The 23056-nt window shown below is 38.4% G+C and overlaps 1 protein-coding gene across 1 annotated transcript; it reads right to left on the reverse strand.

Annotated features, from left to right (window-relative positions):
* Positions 1-3705: 3705 nt before the first annotated feature.
* Positions 3706-15727, reverse strand: il12rb1 (interleukin 12 receptor subunit beta 1). Its single transcript, XM_056252690.1, has 15 exons — positions 15628-15727; positions 14383-14509; positions 13643-13818; positions 13225-13361; positions 13107-13140; positions 10878-11018; positions 10710-10786; positions 10389-10608; positions 10019-10150; positions 9833-9931; positions 7156-7299; positions 6858-7007; positions 6638-6722; positions 4486-4561; positions 3706-4097 (listed from the first exon to the last, which is right to left on the reverse strand). The coding sequence occupies exons 1-15, from the start codon at positions 15680-15682 to the stop codon at positions 3750-3752; spliced, it is 2001 nt and encodes a 666-aa protein (XP_056108665.1). The 5' UTR covers positions 15683-15727; the 3' UTR covers positions 3706-3749.
* Between the last annotated feature and the right edge of the window lie 7329 nt (positions 15728-23056).

Raw genomic sequence — 23056 nt, forward strand, 5'->3', positions numbered from 1 at the left:
ATCAGGAGGCATACTCGAACTTCAACCCCCCCAATGTTCAAACCAAATCTACACCCTTGGTCAATATAACAGTGTATGTTCTGATGTAAACTATGGATAAAGTTTTGATGACAATTATTGTAAATTGTAGGTTACACACAGTGTATGTGGGAGTTTGATTGCAAGAGACTGGACAAGATTCACATTTACGCTTTTACTGTTTGTACTGTAATTTGTTGACAGACCATGTCATTGCGATACAGGAAAAGACAGCACTGCATAGCACAAAGAAAAAAAAAAGTTGAAATGTGAACAGGACAGATTTAGAAAAAAAGTCTAATGGAAATGTATATAAATATCCTTGACATATTATGACAACTTGTAAAGACTTATGCTATATGAACTAATGCCTAAATGTTGTGAGGGGTGTTACTATTCAACAGAGACCTATTATAATACATTTTGATCGATGTCCTCACGATGTCCTCCTTTTTCGATGTGCACAAGTGACACGATGATGTGAAGATTGAACAGGTAGTTTTGAGAATTTCAATTCTGATCTGAGAAATGTACCAAAGCGACTGAGAAAAACTGTAAATGCTTTATGTGCTTTTTTATGTTTTATCTCACACTTACCTGTAATCACTTTTACTTTTTTCGTTTCTAATCCTTATAGATTCTGAGGAGTTGGAGATCTTCATTTCTTATTAATTCCTGTATGTCCTGAGCAGTAATGTTCACTCATCGAGCACAGACAGAGGCAGCAGGCAGCCACAGCACAGACTCGCAAACAAAGGTACTTTTGTGAAGACAGAGGGCAGCAGCGCTTCACTTGTGTATCTGCAACAGGAGGATGCTGTTAATAGACATAATAAATACATAGACGCCCTATTGGCCGCTTTGGAACGTTGCAGTGATACGTCAAACTCCGCCATTTTGCGGAGGGCAAGACTGCACTGTAATCAAATGCAAGTAAACGGTGAGCTGCGGTTTTTCTGGATAAAAAAAAAATTACATTTATCAACTGATTTCAGTGGTTTGTAGGTACGTGGTGTACAAAAAGTTCCATCTAGTTATTTAAAATCTCGATAGTTAGACTTATAAAACTTTTTTTTTTATATATATATATATATATAAGGAATTGTCAAAGCTCAGGCTTGTCAAGTAGGCTATCTGGCTTTTTATTCTTGGATAAGAATTGATATAATTAAATTTTTACATTAAATTAAATACAGTTTTCTTATTGTGGAAAAAGCATTTTGATTGACCCGATTTTAGCAATAACAAAGATAACTGATGGATCCTACAGTTATTGGTGCTACTGTAAAACCAAGATACATTTGTATGGAATCTACTTACATGGTGTAAGAAGTTGATTATTGAATGAACTTTTTGTCATTTTTTTAAGTAACAGTCAGTGGAGGTTGTACAGCTTTTAATAAACATACATCACAAACCAAGAGTCACTATGGTTGCTATGGTTTGTATGGAAAACCCCATGACTCTTGGTTTGTGATGTATGTTTATTAAAAGCTGTAAAACCTCCACTGTCTTTTCAGAGAGATTGAATTGCTCTCCCTAGTGGACAGGAGTGCAAGGGTATCATATCTAATCTGATTTCACATTAATTATACACACACATAACATATATGTTTGTTTCATTATATTACATAGTCACATTACCTAGACTTCCGTTGATTTTATAACAAGTTAATGATATTTTATGTCGCCTAATCCAACCCCTGTGCACTAATCATCACTAGATATAAATAAAAACATGTTTGGCCGATTTGTAAGCCTTTTTAAGTGAGAACCAGTAAAATGTCCTCACTAGTCAGTTGTCATAATATTTCACTATATAAGTGAGGACATTTGGCCCTCACAAGCAGGGGCGCCGCTAAGGGGGGAAAAGTTAGGACGATTCTAAGGGCCCACACACTTTTAGGGGCCCCAGAGATCGATTTTATTAATTGAACGGGTGCAGTATAGGGGCCTTACCTCATATTTTTTCATGGGGCCCAAAATCCCTGGCCGCACCCCTGCTCACAAGTATAGCCAAACCTGTACACACACACACACACACACACACACACACGACATTTCATAGGCGTAATGGTTTTTATACTGAGCTAATGACATGTTCTATCCCCTAACCCTAAACATACCCTTCACAGAAAACTGCAATTTTAAATTTTGAATACAATTTTTTTTAAGTGTGTTTATTTAGCGATTTGAATTATAAAGACATCGCCATGCCCTCATAATGTAGGGGGCGTGGCCTGAAACCTGAATACACCCTACAATATAAGAACTTTGGGTGCTCATATTGCACACCTTCCAGCCAATCAGAATCGAGTTTTCAGACAGACCATGGTATATACGCCAATGAGCCAAAACATTATGACCACCTGCCTAATATGCTGTGCTCCAAAACAGCACAGACCGACCTGTGTCCTGTGGCGTTTTGCAGTAGATCCTTCAATTCATGTAGGTTGCGAGGTGGAGCGGCCATGGATCGAACTTGTTGGTCCAGCACATCCCACAAATGCTCAGTTGGATTGAGAACAATGAGACCAGCGGAGGTGTTCACCCTGTGGTCTGTGTGGGTCATAATGCCCCAGTATAGTGATGAGGACACTATACGATAACAAGCACCGTCCTTCAGATGAGACGTTAAACCGAGGTCCTGACTCTCTGTGCTCATTAAAAATCCCATGGCAATTTTCATAAAGAGTAATGGTGTAACCCGGTGTCCTGGCCAAATTCCCTCCATTGGCCTTCGTCAATCATGGCCTCCTAATAATAATCTGCATGCTTTCAATTGACTCTATCACTCTCTCTCCTCTCCAGCTGTAGCTGGTGTGTGGTGAGCGCACTGGCGCCGTTGTACTGTGGCTTTGGATGTAAAGCGGCGCTAAATGCTTCATTCGTTCAAAACAGCTGTGCTGCTTAATATTTTTGTGGAAACCATGATACATTTATGGGGGGTATTTTTTACAGGATTCTTTGATGAATAGAAAGTTCAAACGAACAGCATTCGTAACATTTATGAATGTCTTTACTGTAACTTTTGATCAATTTTAATGCATCCTTGCTGAATAAAAGTAATTATAGTTTAGAAAGTTATAAATATGTTTTGTTTTGTTTTTCAAAAACACTTTGCTTCACTTCAGATGGCCTGTATTAATCCACTGGAGCCGTATATTACTTTTATGATCGATGGATGCGCTTTTTGGAGCTTCAAAAATTCAGGTTCTACTCACTCCCATTATAAAGCTTGGAAGAGCCAGGATATTTTTTCAAATATAACTCCGATTGTGTTTGGCTACAAAAAAAAATATATATATATATATATACACTATATTGCCTTGAGGGTGAGTAAATTATGGGATCATTTAAATTTTTTGGGTGAACTATCCCTTTAATTTCTTTTAAAAAAAATCATACTGTCCTAAACCTTTGATGTGTTAAGTAGGCTAACCGTAACTCTATTACTAAAAACACCAAGCATCTTCATACATAGACATAATGAGAATCCAGAATGTTACGTCAGTGACCACAACAAAGCTTTAACTGCTGAGAATCATACACTGTTCTCAGAACTGGGTTATTTCCAGTACTATGTCTCAGGTGCACTTTAAAGGAAAGGATAAGAAAAGAAAAGCAAAGACACCATTACTGAATGCATCTAGTTGTACAGAAGACACATGCAGCAGTTAGAGGGAGTTTGTTTAGGGTTGTTTATTTGTCAGTACTCGTCACACACAAGTCTATAGTGACGTTTTGTCACACTCCAGGATTCTTGTTTCAAAGAACAGGCCATTTCTGTATGTGGACTCTGTGTCATTGTCATTTAATGTGCTATCTGTCGTGTGGAAAGGCTCTGGCAGCTGTAGCGTCTGTCCTCTGTAACTAGGATTCGGATAGCAACAGGATTTCATAGAGCTCAAGTCAGTAACTTCACCCTCCTCGTCTACCTCGTCTTCCTCCTCAAAGACGACAAGGCCGAAGCCTTGCAGTAAAGTGCTCTGTTCAGGCGTCACGTTTTCACTGGGTTTGCTGAGATCTTGACGTAGCAAGAGAACAAATTCATGCACTTCCTCCGTCTGTCTCAGGTCCTGCGACACAAACATTTTCTCATTTGGAATAACATGCTGATGAATCATGCACAATAAGATCAATTTAATTACAAATATCCCTCCATTTATTTTCCTTCACTTTTCATTAGTAGGTCAACTCTATAGTTTATGTATCAGTTCTGTGAGTGGATTTTGCTTTTCTCGGTCTGATAGCTGCTTTTGAGGTACGTCACTGCAAATGCGCTGATGTGACGTTGTGGTTGATATTTTGACCTCACCACAGTTTTTTTTTTGTGCCAACTGTGATGGAAGATTTTGAAAATGTGGGACATTATAATGTGTAGCATAATCAACCATGCCCTTTTTAAATATTGAGGTTGTTTCATTGGAAATAGGTTTCGATTCTTCAGCAGTTTGTGTTGCTAACCTGATCTTGTGGACATCTGATTTCTGATGTATCAATCACAGGACTGGGCACTTTAGGTATCAACTTACTCCTAAATCTGCAAAGCAAATAGACAGTTAAAGAAATGTTATAGCTAAATACATTTACATAGCAGATGGTGCAAGTCTATATATATATATATATATATATATATATATTATGGTTTTTTTATGTGTAATATATGTAAAACAATAAAGTTGTAACAATACAAGATTAAAGTTGTAATATTTTGAGAATTTAGTCAAAATTACAAGAATAAAGTTGTAGAGTTGTAGAAATTGACTTTATTCACAAAACACACAACTGTTATCTCATCTTGGTCATCATTTTGACTTTATTCTCAAAATATAGTGAAAGATAAAGTCAGAATGGCGACCAAGATGAGATTAAAGTTGTATGTTTTGTGAATAAAGTCAAAATTACCAGAACAAAGTCATTGAATTATGAGAATAAAGTTGTGATATTTTGAGAATAAAGTGAAAATGAGAATAAAGTCAGCAGTATAAGATTAAAGTTATTTTGAGAATCAAGTGAAAATTAAGAGAGTAAAGTCACAGATATGCAAGATAAAAGTCGTAATATTTTAAGAATAAAGTCAAATTGATGACCAAACCAACATGAGATTAAAGTTGTAATATTTTGTAAATAAAGTCAAAATGACCAAAACAGTCACTGAATTGTGAGAATAAAGTCGTAATATACTGAGAATAAAGTGAAAATGACGACAATAAAGTCATAGCAATACGAGATTAAAGTTGGAATATTTTGAGAATAGTCAAAATTACAAAAATAAATTTGTAGTATTACGAGAATAAAGTGGCAGAAATACGAGCACTGTAAAACCTGATGAGTTAGTTCAACTCAAACCGTTTGAGGAAACCGATTGCCTTAAATCATTTAAGTTTATTAACTCAAACAATTTAAGCTTAAAAAAATATTTGATTTGTGTTCAAGTAACTCAATAACTTATTGTTAAGATAACTTGGGTAAATAAAGTTAATAGTACTAATTCCATTCAGTTAATATAACTTGAATCTATGAAGTACACTGTAAACCCAAATAAGTTGGCAAAACTCAAAATACTTTTATTAGTATGAACTTAGTTAGCTTTAAAAAGCTAATCTGCTAACATAGTAAATGCTAACATATTGGCAATAATATGTTATACAGAAACACTTGTTGTATGAGCACAGCAATATAAATGGATTATTTGCTCTCAAATCAAGCTGCATGCACCACTTGTCACCATGATGGTAACTATCCTAAAGCCAACATTAACAGAAATTCTTCTAAATTAGCATAACAAAACATGAATCACTACTAAATCTCACACATAACATTAATCTTACACACAAAAAAACATTATATTACACTTAATTTTAGCATTTACTCTCCCTTTCGAGTGCCATCGGCAAAGCATGCTGGGAAATAGACATCCCAGCTGTTTCAGTTAAACTTAAGTTCGTCTAAATTAAAATAAATAATTTCATAAAACTCAAAACAATGAAACAGTTCAGTTTACTTAAAATATATCAGTTCAGTGAACTTGAAAGAAAAAGAAAGTGCTAAATACTCATAAAAGTTAATTTGACTGAACTAATTTGTTTAATTTAAGTTTGTCCTACTCAAACCAATTAATTATTTTGAGCATTAGGGTTTACAGTGAGATAAGTCGTAATATTTTGAGAATAAAGTCAAAGTCATAGTATTACAAGATTAAAGTTGCAATATTTTCAGAATAAAGTCAAAATTATTACAACAAAGTCATAACATTCCTTTAAATTACGAGAATGAAGTAGTAGCAAAACGAGATTAAAGTTTCAATATTTTGAGAATAAAGTCAAAATTATGAGAATAAATTTGTAGCATTATATTTTGAGAAGTGAAAATTTCAAGAATTGTGCCGTAACAATATGTGATTTAAGTTAAATGTAATTAAAAAAAAATTCAAGATTCAATGTAATTAAAAAAGTAAATCAATAAAGTCAGATTTTTTTTATTATTTTTTTTAACAGTGTTCCTGAAACCATGGCCTTTTTTAGCTCTATGCTCTACCAATAAAGCTACAGGTTATGTACAATATAACACAATAGCATATCTTGGTGGTCAGTCAGTTCATCTGTGATAATCTCACCTCCTGACAGCAACAGAGCAGATTATAGTACACAAGAGGGCAACCACACAGACGCTCAGGATGGTCTGGTCCTGCCATGATAAGCCTGAATGAAAGGGCAGAACACATTTGCTGTTGACAGGTATATTCTCACACCTCATTGTGTTTACTTCACACACAAGCAGATATAGGTGTAAGTTCTGCATAATCATTTCTCATTCTGAAATGACTGTTTTAGTACCCATTTCTTCTGTGTGTGTTTCAAAGTTCACCGTTGAGTTCGGCCCTTTACCAGCCATTGTTTCTCCGGCTATAGAAACGGTGTAAGAGGCCCCTGGGTGGAGGTTCTTGATCTTGAAGCTGGTTTCATTTGCTTGGACTTCATGGAGTGCTGAAGCAAGAGGAACGGTGTTATAAACAATTTGTTTAAAATAGACTATTTTGTTGCCTATACCAGTAAAAAACTTTTGTCTGCAGTTGTGACATAAAGGTTTCATAGCAAATTAGATGATCAGTAAAACTACAAACTTTCGCCTTACTCGTGTTTCCCTGTCCTGAAATCCAAATGAGATAATGCAGTATAAATCCTCGCTGCTCCGCCACAGGAATGGAAAGCCAACGGACCACGGCTGATTCATGCGTCACATTAGAAATATTCACATTCCCTGGACCTTTAACAGGTGCTGAAACAAATGCAAACATTCCATTGTGAAAATTAGAGATCATTCTGGATTATATCTTATATTGTGGTCTTCTCGTGTTTCAGTAACCTAAATAGACTAAACAAGGGATGCATGACATACCAGTACCATATCGGTTATTTAAGGAGCCCCTGATGGGACATGGTGATGAAAAAATATGAGATGGGAGGGAAAATTATTTCTCAATTTGTGAACGCAAAAGCATTGAAATATAATTTTCCTTCTTATCTCATAATTTTTCCATCACCATGTCCCTTTAGGGTAGGGTTCCTCAAATCTGGTCCTGGAGGGCCACTGCCCTGCAGAGTTTAGTTCTAACCCTAATCAAACACACCTGAACAAGCTAGTCAACGTCTTCAGAGTTACTAGAAAATTGCAGGTAAGTGAGAACGATCATGGTTTGAGCTAAACTGCAGGAAAGTAGAAAACCCAGGGCTGGATTTGAGGAACCCTGCTTTAACGGCACCGTAGTTATTGGCCGACATATCGTGCAATATAGGATATTTAATAGTGCAATTTACCATAATTTTACATTTAGCCGTCAGCTAACGCATACTTAAAGGGGACCTATTATGTCCCTTTTTACAAGATGCCCCCATAATGTGTCTGTGAAGTTTCAGCTCAAAATACCTTATAGATTCATTTTTGAGTGGAAGAAAAAACTTGTTTTCGAGCATGTATCTTTAAATGCAAATGAGCTGCTGCTTTCCAGAAGAGGGCGGAGCCATTACAGCTTGTGCCTCTGATACTCTGCCAAAACCAACATCTGTTTGGTTTTGATTATCATCTCTATCGCGGTCACGCTAACGTGACATTGCAGTTCTGGTTCAGATGGAGCGTCCCATGAATATTAAACTAAGTTCTCTTTCAAGTCTTATTGCGTTTAAACTGTCAAATACACGGTAATGTCAAAAACACGCAAAGTTCACATAAACACAGACGGTTATTTCTGTGAACGTAAACAGCAAGTAAAGAAATTGCATGTGTATATTAGATCTGTGTATTAAAGTGAAAGCAGGGTAATATACAGTACCTACTGCTATATATACTGTTAAAATGAATCAAACAACAAAAGAAAAACAGAAAATCACTCACGGCTCTTGATTGAATTAACTTTAGTATCTTTAATAAGAACACATTTCTTACTTGAATGCTGCTGTTAAAGGGTTAGTTCACCCAAAAATGTATATTCTGTCATTAATTACTCTCCCTCATGTCGTTCCAAACCTGTAAGACCTTCGTTCATCTTCGGAACACAAATGAAGATATTTTTTATGAAATCTGAGACCTTTCTGTCCCTCCATTGACAGCAACGTCATTGCAACTTTCAAGGCCCGGAAAGGTGGTAAAGACATAGTCCACTTGACTACACTAGTTCAACCTGAATGTTATGAAGAGATGAGAATACTTTTTATGTGGAAATATAACTAAAATCATGACTTTACTTTATTCAACAATCTCTTCTCTTTCACGTCATTCTCCTACGCTGTTGACGTCGTAGTGTAAACAGTGCAGCGCTTCTGGATTCTACGTCAGAACGTTGGCTTATTATTGGCTAGCTCCTGGGTCATCACACACATGACCAGCGTCGGCCAATAGTGAGCCTACGTACTGACGTAGAATTCAGAAGCGCTGCACTGTTTACACTACGTCAACAGCGTAGGAGAATGACGTGGAAGAGAAGAGATTGTTGAATAATGTCATTATTTTGGGGGGGTATTGAGCACAAAAAGTATTCTCGTCGCTTCATTATATTAAGGTTAAACCACTGTAGTAACATGGACTATTTTAATGATGTTTTTACTACCTTTCTGGGCCTTGAAAGTTGCAATGACGTTGCCGTCAATGGAGGGACAGAAAGCTCTCAGATTTGATCAAAAGTATCTTCAGTTATGTTCTGAAGATGAAGGTTTATTCTTAAGGGTGAGTAATTAATGACAGAATTGACATTTTTGGTTTAACAAACCCTTTAAATGCTCTGGCGAGGAGATAAACATGTCAGACTGTGTACAGCTCACTCAGGGCGGGTCTATGCTAATAGGGCAGAGTCCGTCAGCAGTTGTGGGCGGGGCCTAAACATTTGTGACGTCACAAAAGCTACAATCTGCAAACAGCTTGTTCTGAGACACCGCTTATGATTTATGGGGATTAAAAAAAGAGGAGTGGGTGGATTTTTACCATTAGGGTGGTTGTGTACACACACTGCCGACACACATTTATGTTCAAACACCATGTAAAAGTGAATTTTGCATAATAGGTCCCCTTTAAATATAATCTTTAAAAACACTAATAATTTAACAACACACTGTTAAATATAATTTTATCAAATCTCCAAATACTGTACATTATAATGATTTACATGATTTATTTTAGTTTTTAGTGTTTTATTTCAAGAATTTATTTAGACAAAATAGTATGAAATTTTAATATCGACCATTTATTGGTCATAACATAAAAAGTTATTATCTTATTGATAACGGACAGAACCTTATCACCATTCTTAGTCTGGACGTACCTCCCTGTTCTGAGTAAAAAGGACACATATCAACAGTTTGAAGATGTTTCTTTCTCAAGGTGTGAAGAAAGTAATAATGACGTACAAATTTCTCCACCCCTGTAATTAAAACCAGAGACAAGAATTAGCATACGCAGCACATGTTAATATGAAACATGATTAATGGGATGAATGACTTATCTCTACCTTTTTCGATGTCCTTGAATGATTTTTTGCCTGAGCTGTTTACTGTACTTATTCGGGTCTCACCGTTTTCCAGCTTGTACCATTCTAAGCAGGTTTGATAATTCTGGGTGATATTAGAGGGCTTGTCACAATCTGAAAATTAAAAAATTCTTGCGAGTTTCCATTGTACAGTTTTTTTTTTTCTCGAGGTTTTTCACATTTTTGTTACATGAGTAATTTATGACTTAACACTTTAGGACCCCCTTCACCAAAAAACCCACACTTTTCACTTGCTTCCTGCTGTAAGCTCACACACTCAGACGTTCATTTACATACAGTACATGAAAACCCAAGCTAACACACTCACAGTTCACACTTGCAGCACACTTACTGCTCAGATGTTTCACAGCGGGAATGACGATCTCCAGTGGAGGTGAACTTCCAACCTTGTTAGTTGCAATAATGGAAATCCTGGCCTCTGAATATGTTATTGAGGTTTTAAAGGTTCGATTCAAAGTTAGCTTTTCCTTTCTCTTGGATTTTTCACAAGGCCAAACTATAACATTCAGCTTGTACTCTACACCCCCAACAGACTGTTCAGCAGATGGTTCCTAAAGAAAATCACATTGGAGCATCATTCAAAACAAATTTCATTCATCTTACACCAAAAAACAGAAACATTTCTGATGTCCTCTGTTCTTCTTATACTTACGTCCCAGGTGAGATTAATATGCCTGGTCCCATTCGTCCATTTTTTTACAAGTGGGCGTACAAGAGAGAGGCTGATTTCTGCAGAAAGGTGTTACATTTGTTAACCAAATATTTTCAGATGCTTTCACTTATTACAAACATTCATTGACAGATACAACTGAAATCGAACCTAAGGGAACATCCACCACTGGGCTCCAGTCACTCCAGAGAGTTTGTAGTGAGTCTTTACATATACTTGGCTGAAGTTTGGCCTGTCGTCTCAGTTGGATTTGGTAGATCGTCTGTTTCTGTAGATGTAGCTTGTAGGAATCTGAACCATCTGAAATTAACGGCAGTAACTGCGCAGTAAGCATATTTAATACAAACATATGGTACTGACATTTAGCATCAGCATTTAGCTTCTGTTTTTAAATTGGGTTGAACTTGAAACTACATAAAACTGACCTTAAGTGAAAACAACTGTAACCATGTGAAATTAAAGGCAACAACTGCATAGTTCACAACACAATCAAACCACATTCAACAATCTAAACAAAGATGTTTGGCTATTAAATCAGCATTCAGCATTTGTTTTGTTTTTAAATTCGGTGTAAAGAAAAAAGGTGAAACTAAATAAAACCGAAATAAATAAATTCTAAAATGTTAAATCAAATAATGTTTAGTGCAACGAGTAAAACAAAGATGCTACACCAGGTGCTTTTTAAATCAAATTAAGTCAAAGTAATTTTAAGGTAAAATAAAAAATCAGGAGTGTTCAAGTTGTTGAGCTAGTTTACACCACACGACACAACGTGATTGATCCACAACAGGGGGTAACGCACTACACGAGTTGACAACAACTCTGTCACCCAACGATTCTATCTTGTCTACAAACCACGTTTTGTCACGAAAAATCACGCGGTAAAACGAACCGGACGCGAAACAGCACGCGCGCCAATACCCAGCGAAGAAGACAAAGAAGAACACAACACGCGAACATGCCTTGCTCTGATTGGCTGTAGCTCATGACATCATGTGAGCTTGAAGCCTAGTTCACACTACAGGATTATAAGCCCGATTTAAGCCCGATTTGCAAATCGTTGAGCTCGCCGACAGGTCAGGGTGTTATCGCGTGCAAATCGCGGGGGATTAGCGGACGATGGACGCTCGCCAATCTGTTAGTATGAAAGAGCCAACAACGCATCAAAGACGCTCGCTGACGCCTCGCAGACGCGTCGCCGAGCCCAGAAAAATATCTAGCATGCTAGATATCCAGAGCTGTCGCCCGACTCAACCTCAGTGATGTCATGAGCTACAGCCAATCAGAGCAAGATGTGGGTTGCTCCAATCAGAGCAAGGCATGGGTCTTCGTCTTCTTCGCTGGGTATGAGCGCGCGTGATGTTTCGCGTCATTTCCGGTTCGTTTTATCGCGTGATTTTTTGTGACAAAACGTGGTTTGTAGACAAGATTGAATCGTTGGGTGACAGAGTTGTTGTCAACTCGTGTAGTGCGTTACCTCCTGTTGCGGATCAATCACGTTGTGTCGTGTGGTGTAAACAGCTCAACAACTTGAACACTCCTGATTTCACAGAGAGCAAGTCATGTAGTGTGAACCGCACAGTTCAGCCCGACGTTTTAAAATCATGTAGTGTGAACTAGGCTTGAGTCGTGCGACAGCTCTGGATATCTAGCATGCTAGATATTTTTCTGGGCTCGGCGACGCGTCTGCGAGCGTATTTGATGCGTTGTTGGCTCTTTCATACTAACAGATTGGCGAGCGTTCATCGCCCGCTAATCTCCCGCGATTTGCACGCGATAACACCCTGACCTGTCGGCGAGCTCAACGATTTGCAAATCGGGCTTAAATCGGGCTTAAAATCATGTAGTGTGAACTAGGCTTAAGTACTTCAGGTTTGAACAACAAGACCAGACAGAGCAAACTGGGGTTTGACTGGTTAAATGGAGTGGAGCTGATGAGGGTAAATGATGGCAGGTGTGGATGATTGTGAAGTGTGTGCAGGTGTGAGCCAGGAGGGATTATGGGAAATGTTGTGTGGAGGTGACCGGTAATGGGGAAGTGACTGGATTGGTGACTGATGATTGTGACAACAATATTTAAAACGTGAGTTCTGAAAATTACAGAATGTTTTCAGAGTACACTTAATTCTTTTATTTAAAATTTTATTCAAATTTTATTTCTCGTGACATGACCCCTTTTAACCCTTTAACCCTTTGTTATTTTTGAACATTGCATTTTTAAAAAATATATGTGCATGTGTGCGCGTGCGTGTGTGTGTGTGTGTGTGTGTGTGTGTGTGTGTGTGTGTCATTAACTTTTTTTTCAAATACAAGGACAAATCAATGTATCATTCAGACGACCTTATTTCTACACTTTATAAACAGAGTAAGGAGTCTAACCTTGGCTAGTGCTGTCCTCAGTTTCAAATGTCGCCTATAATTGCAGAACACATTATGTTAACAAAATAACAGATTCACTTCAGGATATGAAAATATCAGATTTTCTGAAATGTCTTACATTCTGCCATTCGGAGCCTCTCTCCCTCCATCTGATCTCGTATTTAACACTTTTTTTATCCTTTGGTTTGTCCAGTTTGAGAGACAGGATTCCAGCAGACCTTTTCATTCTGGTAATCTGAGGTGCACTGTATTTGACTGTTGACAACACGAGAGTGACACGTTAGGGGCGACATGCCATGCAAAATGTTATGTTATAATATAATTATTTATTTACAATTAAATGTATAACATATAATGTAACTAATTATCTAAAAAATATACAAATTAACTATAAATTTAAATTATAATATAATATAATATGCCATATTTACCATTTAATATACCAATTTATTAGAAACATGCAACAACTTTAGAATCCCACCATATAAACTGTCAGAAAATAGCAGTTTGAATGGATGTCTTAGACTGGTTCTTACCCAAGCATTCAAGGATGACTGAGATTTTGCTAGAATTGCAGGTGAGATTGCCCACTTGTGTTTGTACCCATATGTCCGTCTTTCTTGTTGTGATTCCTAGTTCCTCCAAGAGAATATATCTCCCTGAATGATCGCCAGAGTTCGCACTTATAATAAACCTTTTCTTTTCACTGTCCCTGTACACACCAGGAATTGAGAGTAGATTCATGCAGACTGACATACATAATGAAGCCTCTATATCTGTTATTTAGTATAGAGTAACAATAGACACATTGTGGCAACTCAATTTAATCTGTTCATCATATAAAGCAATCGAGTCTCTTCAGAAAATTTGGACTAAACCTCTCGATTCATATGGATTAGTTTTATAATCTCTTAATGAACTTTTTAAAGTGTAAAAGTAGTAATAGCATAGACTATCAATGGAGGGACAGAAATCTCTCAGATTTCATTTAAAATATCTTCATTTGTGTTTTGAAGATGAACAAAAGTCTTACGGGTTTGGAACGACGTGAGGATGAGTACTTGATGGCCATTTTTTCATTTTTGGGTGAATAACCCTTTAACTTTCAAAAATAATCTCACCCTATATAAGAAATATTCACTGGAGTATAAAGTTTGACAACTAGCCCCGGTCTCCCCATTACTGACATTCTTTAACTCTGAGGTTTACAATGTTTCATAACTATAAGACAATGAGATTTGTTCATGTTACTTTTTAATGTGTTGTTTGAACTCACCATATAAAAAGAGTGTGTGTCTGATTCTCCTTAGGGTTTCTCTTATCCCATTTACACATAAAGTCCTCTTCCAGAAAAGTAGAATTTTTGTAACACCACGGACTAGTTGTAGGTATGCATCCTGCTGCTTTAAAAACATTTACATCATGGAAGAAACCAAATCTGTAAGTTTGACTGTTGTAACTCACCTGATCCCAAATAAGTTTCTTAAAGAGGTTTATTATGCTCATTAAGGCTGCAGTTATTTGATCACAAATACGGTAAAAACATTAATGTTGTGAAATAAAAAAATTAAAAAATTGTTTTCTGCTGAATTTTCATCATCATTTATCCAGTCTTTAGTGTCACATGATCCTTCAGAGATTCTAAAATGCTGATTTGGTACTCAAGAAACATTTATATTATTATTAATGTTGAAAAGAGTTTTTGCTGCCTAATATTTTGTGAAAACCATGATACACTGTATTTAAAAGTTTAAAGGAAGTAAAAATTAGTCAACAATGCATTAAATCGATCATGAGTGAGAGTAAAGACTTTTACAATGTTACAAAAGATTTCTATTTCAAATAAATGTTGTTCTTTTAAATTTTCTATTCATCAAAATCCCAAAAAATAAAATCACGGTTTTCACATAAATATTAAACAGCATAAACCCTTTTTAACATCGATAATAATAAACATTATTAATACAATCACCTATAACAATTGATAATAATTGCACCAAATCCGCATATTATAATGATTTCTGAAGAATCATGTGACACTGAAGACTTGAGTAATGATGCTGAAAATTACAATTACATTTTTAAATATATTTAAATAGAAAAAGTTATTTTAAATTGTAATAATATTTCACAATACTACTGTTTTTACTGTATGTTTGATGAAATACAGGCTTGGTGAGAGCAAAAGACACAGAGCTAGTCCTCTTGAAATTGTAATTATCACAAACATTTGACTACATACAAAGTATTTGGCTTTTTAAATCAGATTGATGTTATAGTAAACACCTAAAAGAGCAGTGCCTTGAATTTGTTTACATCCTGTGGTTTTATAGTTGTTTAATGGTGGTTTAGCCAAATGGCGACTGGGTCACAGCTCTGACAAAAATCTACACACCATCACAATCTTCTGAAATCTATATTGCTACTTCCGTAAAGTATATCAAGCTAATCTCAATATCTTCTTCCTCTGTCTGCGGTGTTGAATATGTGCCGTTCGCACTGATAACATCAGCAAACATACCTTCAGTCAGACTGACAGAAACAACAAGCAACAGCACAGCCACTCTCATCCCCATCGCTTCCCGTGTTCGGAAAGGTCCTCACTCATAAGACATGGCGAATACACATCGCGAGTTCACATTAACAATCGTTGGGTTGGAAGTCATCTGGACTAGACACATGAGGGGTTAGTCTGATATGTATGCACTACTCATGTGTCTTTCTGGGGCAGAATGAAGTGCAAACTACTGCATCACCACAAACCACAACACGAGAGCAGCAGGGGAAGCTCATCTCACTTCATGAGAAAAAGCAGGTTTGGTTTCTGCTACACCCCTGTTTGTTACCTTCACTTTCAAACGTGAACATGCGAGATGTAGATGCCCCATGGGTTCTTTTTACAAATTAAATCATAAACCTAAGAGTAGGCCTACAAACTTATTGAGATCGCTTTCCGACAAAATCATAATTAACCCGACGTGGGTGGCTTTTAGTAAAGTAGTGCTTTAGAGTAATCAGGATTTGACTCCTGAAACCGACTCCATTTTTACATCCTCATTTCATTTGTAGCACGCTCCATTTTCCTTAACACACAAATCCTTGAAAACTTTTTATGAACTTAGAATTTAAATACTTAAAAACAATGTAAATTACTTTACACTTGAGTCAGACAATGGCAAAAAAAAAACAACCTTTCACTCATTCATCACAGCAATGAAACTTTTAATGATGCCTCATAACCGTGCCAACTATTAAACCTCCTAAATGTTTCGTTTTGTTGTCTGTTCTCTGAGATCTTTGCTTAGTCTGTCTTTATGTTTCTTAAGACTGGTGTATTTATGTATTTTAGTGTCAGTTCTCGGTCATCTGCTGGTTTCCGTCAAGTTATTAGTGCGATTTAGTTTCACTTCTTTATAGGTGTGTTTGTGGGTGAGGTGAATAGGAAGGCTTCAATTTAACCGCACTCTGCATGCGGCCAGTATTACAGTGATATAAATTGCTTCCGTAAGTTATTAATAGTAACTGTGTAGCTAAGCAGTGGTAGTAGACTACATTGAGTGTTCGTCTGAGAGAACTTTCCAACTTCGCTAACATTCTTTTAGAACTTATGCAAATTTAGATTGAAAGTAGATCACAAAACCATGCTTTTAAGTCTTGTTTATAATGATGACTGCACATTTTTAAGAAAGGTCACTGAAAGGTTTCCTGGAAATGGTGAAATCCATTTCCTCTGACATTGACTCTTGTTTAAATGTCAAATAAAGTGATTCACTTGTAAAAAAAAAAAAAATACTACTTGTTTCACTTTTACGTTAAGTGTAAGGTTCCCATCATGCACTGGGATCAGTATTATATCAACTAAGAGAAAATTAATTTAAGTTATCAAATGAGTTCATAAGTAAATCTCAAATTCCCAGAAAAACAACGATACTTGTCACATCACACACACCTGCAACTTATCACCTGCTCATTTGGACTGCCATTTAAGCAGCACTCATCACACAGGCTGCGTCTGAAATCACATACTCGCTTAGGGACTTATTTTGAGTAAATAATTACTTCACGACCGCTAAAGGGTCAGTACGTTCTATGAATGTGTGTATGAATGTAATCTGGGTGGACTACATTCTACATGTTGTCATTATCATGTGACCTACCAGCGTCAGTTCTCACTTCACTGCCATTCACAAATTATCTCCCGTGGCCTCATGGGATAGTAAAGTGTCAATTGAATGCACACCAGAGAATGGCTGTGTCCAAAATCTCCACTCAAACAACTACTCCCTAACCCCTATGTAGGGGGTAGGGAGTAGAGCACTAGTGAGCTCACCAGCATAATAGAAACACCACTTTCGGACACTACTCGATCGTCTCTCGGCGCCGTTGATTAAACGCGCCATCATCTGTCAGCTGGTGCCGAGCCAGCTCTGGGCTAAATAGATTTTTTTTTATATAAATACATTATATTATATTGAGCTTATTTCTCCAAAATTGTAAAATTAAAAGTCATTTCTGGTCATTTCTGTTATGTGTTACTCCATATATGATTATAACCAATAAATGTTTAATGATAGCCTATATAATGCACAAAAATAAACAATTATTAACTATTAAAGGGGAATGATTAAAATAAGAAATATATAAGGTGCCATCAGTGTTTACAGTAAGTTTGTAATTTACAAAGTGAAGTGCAACAGAATGTGAAAATAAACTTTAAATAAAATACTACACAGATATTACACAATAATACATTCTAAAATTTCTTATAAGTTTACCTTAAATCAGGCATAGTTAAAACTATGGATGTGTGTTTTACTTCTTTTTGCTGCTTTCATTATTACTTTAGAGTTTTTTTAATATATTAACATTTTTTTAAAATATTATGTCAAATTGACGCGGGACGTCAAAACACGTGACGTAACCGCGTGACATATCGCGGTGACAGCGCATGCGCGTTACACGGTTACGTCACGTGTTTTGACGTCCCGCGTGGTAACACATACGTGACGTACGTACGTGACGTATTGTATATACGTGACGTCACCGCGCTACAGTCTGCATCGAGGAGTACTTGGAATGAATGGGAGTCTATGGGGTTTCACCTCCAGAAATCCACTTTTCTCAGGATGTAATTTTTTGTCAAGTAATTTGAAAGTTGCATTCAAAAGGGAGGGCTAAGATAATACACTCAGCTGAAAATTGCATTTTTAAGTACACTTATCGGTTCTAAAAATCCGTTAAAAAATGTGATGACGTCACATAATAGCAGAATGCTAGCGTGTTCCGGCCAACAACGGCCTAACCTGTAAGAAATCGAAAGGACATAAGTACTCATTCATTCGACTTTTGGCCTATAATCTATATTGAACTTGCGGAATCAACAATAAAATCTATGTTGATTCAACGACAAGCAGGAGAACAAGATACATTTAGCCGTTTAGCTCCATAGACTCCCATTCATTCTGCACTCGGCCGGGATCACCTCCAGTGGAATTCTAATGGAACTGCAACCAATATGATACACAATGGGGCTAATAGGAAGTGCCAAGGGTCTCCGTTAGACGGGCTCTGTGCACACTCAGAATCTCGCCAGAAGTAGTAGGACGTCCGGGTTGTTTTTGCCTACTCTTTTATGAGTGCTGTGAATTCAGATATATTCCTTTTGTCACATACTGTTTTTCACCTACTTTAAAGGAACACGCCGACTTTTTGGGACTTTAGCTTATTCACCGTATCCCCTAGAGTTAGATAAGTCCATACATACCCGTTTCATCTCCGTGCGTGCTGTAACTCTGTCTGACGCACCCACCGCTAGCCTAGCTTAGCACAAAGACTGGGTGTAAATGGCTCCAGCTAGCATACTAATCCCAATAAGTGACAAAATAACGCAAACATTTTCCTATTTACATGTTGTGATTTGTATAGTCACAGAGTGTACAAATAACAAGATCATATGAGACACAGCCATCTTGTAACCGTATAAATATTGGGAACTTTATTCTCAGAAGGCGAAGCACTGCTACTTGGGCGGAGTGATTACCGCAGCACCTGAGACGCACCGTGGTGAGGAGCAGAGAGTTCGTTCAGAGTTGGAGTAATAGATTCAGCAATTACTAGATAGTAAAAGCATAGTTTACAATCATGGGTGTTCGCTGTATTGTAAAGAGCTGCGACAATAAACAGGAGAGACCAAATACCATGATGTTTCATAGAATTCCAACCAAAAACACATCCTGATTATATCACAGAACATGAATAAAGAATTAGTATTACAGGAATCGATATATTTTAAATGCAATTTATTACAGCTGAACCAAATGTATTCAACAGCATATAATACAGTATTGCATTACAATAGGCTAGAATAAGGGGAAAGTAATAGCACAAGGCAAATTGTTTTTGCACATTGAACCCACAGACAGTAGCCTACCCGTACTGGACAAGGTCACGGTTTCAAAAAAAAAAAAAAAAATTCAGATTCATTAGCAAGGTGAAGGCTACAGTCCTGAGTTTACCTCTAGCTCCGCTCATTTGTTACTGGGGCGATAGAGCGCGTTCGTGACAAAACAATACTAACATTAGGGCCTGCTCACATATCGCGTCTTTTGCGCGCTCAAGTTCGTTATTTCAAATGTATGCGCGCGAAATGCGCGCTCATAATGGAAGCGACGCGCTCGTTTTTTCCAAGCGCGTCCGCGCCGCATCGAGATAAAAATATCTCGGGTGCTTCTCAAAACCAAGAATGCAAAGAACGGACTTGTGTTCTTGGGGAGAAAGCTCTTTCAAGTTGTTCTTGGAAGAATGAACTCACAAGGTGACGAGCACACAGAACGCTGCTGACAGTTTGAGACGATGTGTTCTTGCTGGTATTGCGCAGTAATACCCCCGCACAGACACCGTCTGCAGTACCCAAACATAACGAGAATTATTGACGATAACAGCCAGGCTGCAATGGTCTCTTGACTGTGGGGTAAAACGTACTCTGTTACTAACGTAACCTCGGTTCTCTCTAGAGAGGGAACGAGTACTGCGTAATATCTTACGTTAGGGGAAACCCTCTTTTCCTCGAGATATTGAAGCCAAAAAATTATCCTTAATTTTGTATTAATGCAAAACGCATTGCAACAGCAAGCAGACATAGGTAAGGCGGCTTATCGTGCCTATTGGCTGGCCTCTGGCAATTGCAGCAGCCTATCGAGAGAGGCCATTCAGTGACAGTCCAATGAGGGCGCTTCACACCCATTGCGTCACGCTCCCGCCGAAACGGGCGTGGCCTAGCCTTATAAATACGGCTCGATGGGCTGATATAATCTGGTTTTCATCGCTGAAGCGAACCAGAGCGTACAGCATGCACGGAAAGATACGCAGTACTCGTTCCCTCTCTAGAGAGAACCGAGGTTAGGTTAGTAACCGAGTACGTTCTCTTACGAGAGGTTCTCTCGTACTGCGTAATATCTTACGCTAGGGGAACACAATGCAAAACGCCGTGCGTGCTGGGATCCCACACCAAAGTCCCAAGGGCATGTGCCCGGGGCTCATATAGTGCACAATCACCAGAGACTCACACAGAGTCTGAGAAGAGAGGCTGGAGGCATCATTCTCAATATCATCTAGCATCCGAAGGAGCCAGTCACTTAAGTGTTCCACACAGCCAGGGTGAAGCGCTCAGCCTGAACTGTGCAAAAAATCACAGGTTTAATTGCCCATGTTAGCTTTAGTCGGCCGCGAGCCGTGCTCAAGCTGACGCAGTATTCTGAGCCGAAGTTTGGGCCAGATAATACTTATTTATACCGACAACAGCTTGGCCTGCAAGGCGGGAACTTCCAGGTTATAAAACCTGATAAATGTAGACGGGGAGGCCCAGCCTGCCGCCATACAGATATCTTGAAGGGTAACTCCGCTAGACCAAGCCCACGACGAGGCCATACCTCTTGTGGAATGCGCTTTAACGCCTATAGGGCACTCGAGGCCCATTGACGCGTATGCCAGCACTATGGCATCGACTATCCACCTGGATAGGCTTTGTTTCGAAGCGGCTAGCCCCTTAGAACGCCCGCTGAACGAAACGAAAAGCTGCTCAGTCTGTCTGAAAGCTGACGAGCGAGACACATAAGCTCTTAATGCCCTGACTGGGCAAAGGAAGCTCACGTCCCTTTCCTCACTACAAACCCGCAGAGCTCTGAACGGTGTATTGAGAGACTTGGGGACATATCCATGTCTCGGTTTGAGTATGACTTTTGAGTCATTTGGCCCAAATTCCAGACATGTCGCACTCAAAGAGAGCGCTTGCAGATCCCCTACGTGCTTCACTGAAGCGAGAGCCATGAGAAACGCTGTTTTGAATGACAGGTGTTTCATATCCGACGAGCGGATTGGCTCGAATGGGGCACCTTTCATGGCTTCCAGAACTGTGGAAAGGTCCCATACGGGGTGTAGGGAAGCCAACCAGTTGGAGTGGAAAAGGGAAATGACGTGCTGTACAAAAAGTTGATGCAAAATCCAAAATGGTGTTTTATTGGAAGGTGCTGAAATATTTACAGTGCTGGAGAAAAACAAAAATAAATAAAAACTGTACAAAAAGAAAAGAAAACCGCAACAATGTGCTAATTTTGGCTAAACCAAATGGCCCAATGTTCACAACACTGCTCAGTATCCAATTTCTCTGAGTTCACAATCAGAACTGAAATCCTTTCAGCCATAAAGTCTATTTATAGGCTGAAGCCCCGCCTATAGGGCATACCAACCATAGGTACAAACTAATACGTTTGTAACAATCAATTTAAGTAATATAAACACCCAACACAACACTTTAACCTTCCAAATAGCAAAAACAACAACCATTAACAGAGAGAGAGTTTAACAACAAATTATATGGTAAACACAACTGTTTCTAAATCCCCCCTCCTCTGACATCACACCAAAATGGTATCTTCCACAGGAAGTGGTGTGGCTGTTGCTTTAAAAAACAGTTTAACCTGGATTATGGGTTTGGTTGTACAGAGTGTGAACCGGGAAGTTTAACTGCAATAAGGTTTGTGAAAAATATGTGGAAAAATAAAGGTAATTATTATATAAATTATTGTGTGTTCTGGCATTCTGTTCTTTTAGAAAAATAATGACAAACTTTAAGAAAAACTATAAAGAGTTGAAAACTATAACAAAACACAGCAGTAACAAACTTTAGACTGAACAAAACAAAAAGTCCATAACACTTTCCTGATGTGTACACAGTTGTTAATATTGCCGGCAATGTACAGTATCAGTGAAATGGGTGTATGTTTGTAAGTCCAAGTTTATAGAGTCACCAGGTTAACCTGTGACACGGGGACTGAGGGGGGTCTGGGAGGATTCAGCCTCTTAGCTCCCCTGAGGAAGCGGATGACCAGCTCATTTTTCCCCAGTGACCGGCCAGTCGCGGGTTCTGTGAACGCCGCTATAGCCGCCACATATACTTTGAGCGTGGATGGGGTTCTGCCCGTATCCAGTAGCTCTTGAAGGAAGGAGAGAACTTCCTTAATCCAGCAGTCAGGAGGTGAAAAGCCATGTGCTTTGCACCATCCAGAGAACACCGACCATTTTGAGGCATAGAGTCGCCTGGTAGATGGTGCTCTAGCCTGTGTGATCGTGTTCAGCACTCCCTCGGGGAGGTTTGCGGGTACCCATTGATGGCCCATGCGTGCAGGGACCAGTGCTCCGGGTAGGGATGCCAGATTGAACCCCTGGTTTGAGAGAGGAGGTCTTTCCTCATCTGTATACACCATGGGGCAGTGCTCGTCAGCTGCATCAGGACTGGAAACCATGCTTGGTTCGTCCAGAGCGGCGCCACGAGGAGCACTGAGCATCCATTTTCCCTTATCCGTTCCAGCACTTGAGGCAGTCGTTCGCTTCCCAAGGCTTCAGGGCTGAGATGCATTCCTGATTGACCCTGAGGCGAAAATGACCGGAGTTCA

Source organism: Rhinichthys klamathensis, unplaced genomic scaffold (genome assembly GCF_029890125.1).
Source record: "Rhinichthys klamathensis goyatoka isolate OS25496 unplaced genomic scaffold, OSU_Roscu_1.1 h1tg000098l_1, whole genome shotgun sequence".
Taxonomy (NCBI): Eukaryota; Metazoa; Chordata; class Actinopteri; order Cypriniformes; family Leuciscidae; genus Rhinichthys; species Rhinichthys klamathensis.

Excerpts from the sequence above, each read along its gene's own strand:
- il12rb1 (XM_056252690.1), bottom strand. The coding sequence starts at position 15,682 with ATGGGGATGAGAGTGGCTGTGCTGTTGCTTGTTGTTTCTGTCAGTCTG. Across the intron at positions 14,510-15,627 it reads TTCTGTCAGTCTGACTGAAG|CAGCAGGATGCATACCTACA; the intron begins GTATGTTTGCTG and ends ATGTTTTTAAAG. Across the intron at positions 13,141-13,224 it reads GAGGCTCCGAATGGCAGAAT|GCGACATTTGAAACTGAGGA; the intron begins GTAAGACATTTC and ends CTGCAATTATAG.